Source organism: Sphaeroforma arctica (genome assembly GCF_001186125.1).
Source record: "Sphaeroforma arctica JP610 unplaced genomic scaffold supercont1.832, whole genome shotgun sequence".
NCBI lineage: Eukaryota > Ichthyosporea > Ichthyophonida > Sphaeroforma > Sphaeroforma arctica.
Genome location: NW_014039726.1, coordinates 23293 through 25617, shown reverse-complemented (window position 1 = coordinate 25617; position 2325 = coordinate 23293). Strand labels below are relative to the sequence as shown.

The 2325-nt window shown below is 39.5% G+C and overlaps 1 protein-coding gene across 1 annotated transcript; it reads right to left on the bottom strand.

Moving 5' to 3' along the window:
* Positions 1-777: 777 nt before the first annotated feature.
* On the bottom strand, positions 778-1249 carry SARC_08818 (hypothetical protein; the record flags this gene model as incomplete). The annotated part of the gene is made up of 1 exon (XM_014297190.1): positions 778-1249. A coding segment is annotated over exon 1 (459 nt), but the record flags the coding sequence as incomplete, so codon positions are not given.
* Between the last annotated feature and the right edge of the window lie 1076 nt (positions 1250-2325).

The following is a 2325-nucleotide window of genomic DNA, read 5'->3' as shown; positions in this document are numbered from 1 at the left end:
GTACATTTATATATATGTGTATAAGTATATATATATATATTCATGTACATATACTTATGTCCACGGGCATTAAGACAAAACTACAATGTCTGCGTTAACAGACGAATTTGCTTCTGTATATGAACTAATTTATTGGGAGAATTGAATGCATGAAAACACAAAATACACACAGAGTTTCCATTGTCCCGCTTGGATTGAATGGTAGCGCTTTACATCTCCCTATGCATAAGTTCTAGAGCTTGGAATGCCTCCAGCAATTGTTCCCGATATGATTTATATGTTTACCAGCTGTAAGCCTTAAGAGATCATGAACTGTTCAAACCTCATGACAAGGTTGCAACACACCGGGGCCGTGTGTGACTATAATGCGAAGACAATATGTACTTGAAAACATTACTGCACGTATACATTGAATAAAACACAATAAACCTAGTTTGCGAGCTCTCGTAGTTTGATATGGCGTGCAGAATTTGATCGGCTACCAATCAAGCACGAAGGTCATCGCTGTGTTCCAATGCACTCACATGCACGTATATAACCTGGACCATACGTGTATGCGCACATGTGGCAAGTAAAAACTGGCTCAAAGACCTCCAACAAGCGATAGAGATACGTGACCAGAACACTAATGCGCGCATGCATCATCTCAACGATACATAGATAGATGTATACATGGTTGTAAACGTTGATATATACTTGAGGCACTCATATACCGGCTCAAAGGGCTTCAATAAACGGCACAGGTATTTGACCAACAAGAGCATCTAAATCCCACATAAATAATCTTGATGAAGCATACCTGGATGAATACAGTTGACAACACGGTATCAAGACATGTGACATGGATGTATACATATGGCAATCACATACCGGCTCAAAGACCTCTAACAAGCGATGCAGGTACTTGACCAGCACAAGCATCTGCTTCTCCTGCAGACCCAAATCCCAGCCCTTCTCGCTCACACCCGTTGAACCCCCACCCAAATTAAGGTTCATATTCATGTTCATGTTCATGTTCATGTTCATATTCAGGCTGCTACCACTAGCACCAGGTATTGCATTAGTGTTACGCGTGTCCGCTAATCCACAAGTGGCGCGTACATCTGCTAAGAGTTTTTCTGATGAGACATTCAGAGCGCGTGCGTTCGCTAATCCTTCGTATACGCTTTCCTGGAATATACCATCCTTCACTGAGCGTGCGAGGGCTCTGATGAGAGCTCGAGACGCAGACGACATTGTGATAGTATTGCGAAGCTGATTCACACAGGCCCAAAAAAGAGTTAATTTCCAAATACATATGTGATATTCACGCCTTCGTCACTTTTCAGGGCGCGGCCATATACTCATTCAACGGGAATGAATAAATACATATCGTGCATGTTGCTATGTCTGATTTACGCTGATTGTGTTGTACAAGAATGGATCTGAAGGAAGCACGACCCAACTTTACACAAATATATGTACAGACGAGAGGAGTTTTTATTTAAAAAATTGATTTTGTATGAAATATGAATCGTCATCACAATACCTTTCCCGCCAAATACAAACCTAATTAAATAGGGAATATACAACAGACCTATAAAAAGTTCTATTTTTAGCAACTTTTTTGTGAAGCCGGGATTTGTTTTTATTTCTCTAAAAATAAGGATCAAATATGCCTCCTGTACGTATTTAGGTCTCAGAACAAAAGTCAGGGCCTGATGAGACTAGTAGTGGCTCGTCTTATAAAAAGGCAGGGCGTAATACTAATGGCTCTTCAAATCGCAGGGCCTTCACGTACATAGTGGTCTTTGATTATCGAAGCCCTTTTCTAGAAGTGGCAGTTCACAATTAAGTGCCTGATAGTAGTGGCTCGTGAAAGTCAGTGCCTGATGGTAGTGGCGCTTGAAACAGTAGGACTATCATTGGTTCGCATTTGAGTTCTCAGGAAGTCGCGGATTGATTATTAGACTTTTTAAATCGGATCGTATGTTAATTTATTAGAGGATGACCGCATTGGCTTCAAATTTGGTTTTGACACGATGTTTAAATTTCCGAATAGCCATGGGCCCATGGCCTCCTAAAATGTAAGAAGAACGCTAGTAAAATATTATAAGACTATTATATACTTCTTGTGTGTTTTTGAAGTATATATACGTGCACAGAGTTACAGATACGAATATAGTTCAGACAACAAAGAATGCTTATTTATAAGTTTAGAGAATTAAAATATCAAAGTTATCATCAGATTTGTCTACATATACATATATATACATATACATATACATATACATATACATATACACTTGCATACACACACACACACACTAGAGAACTGCCAAAGGC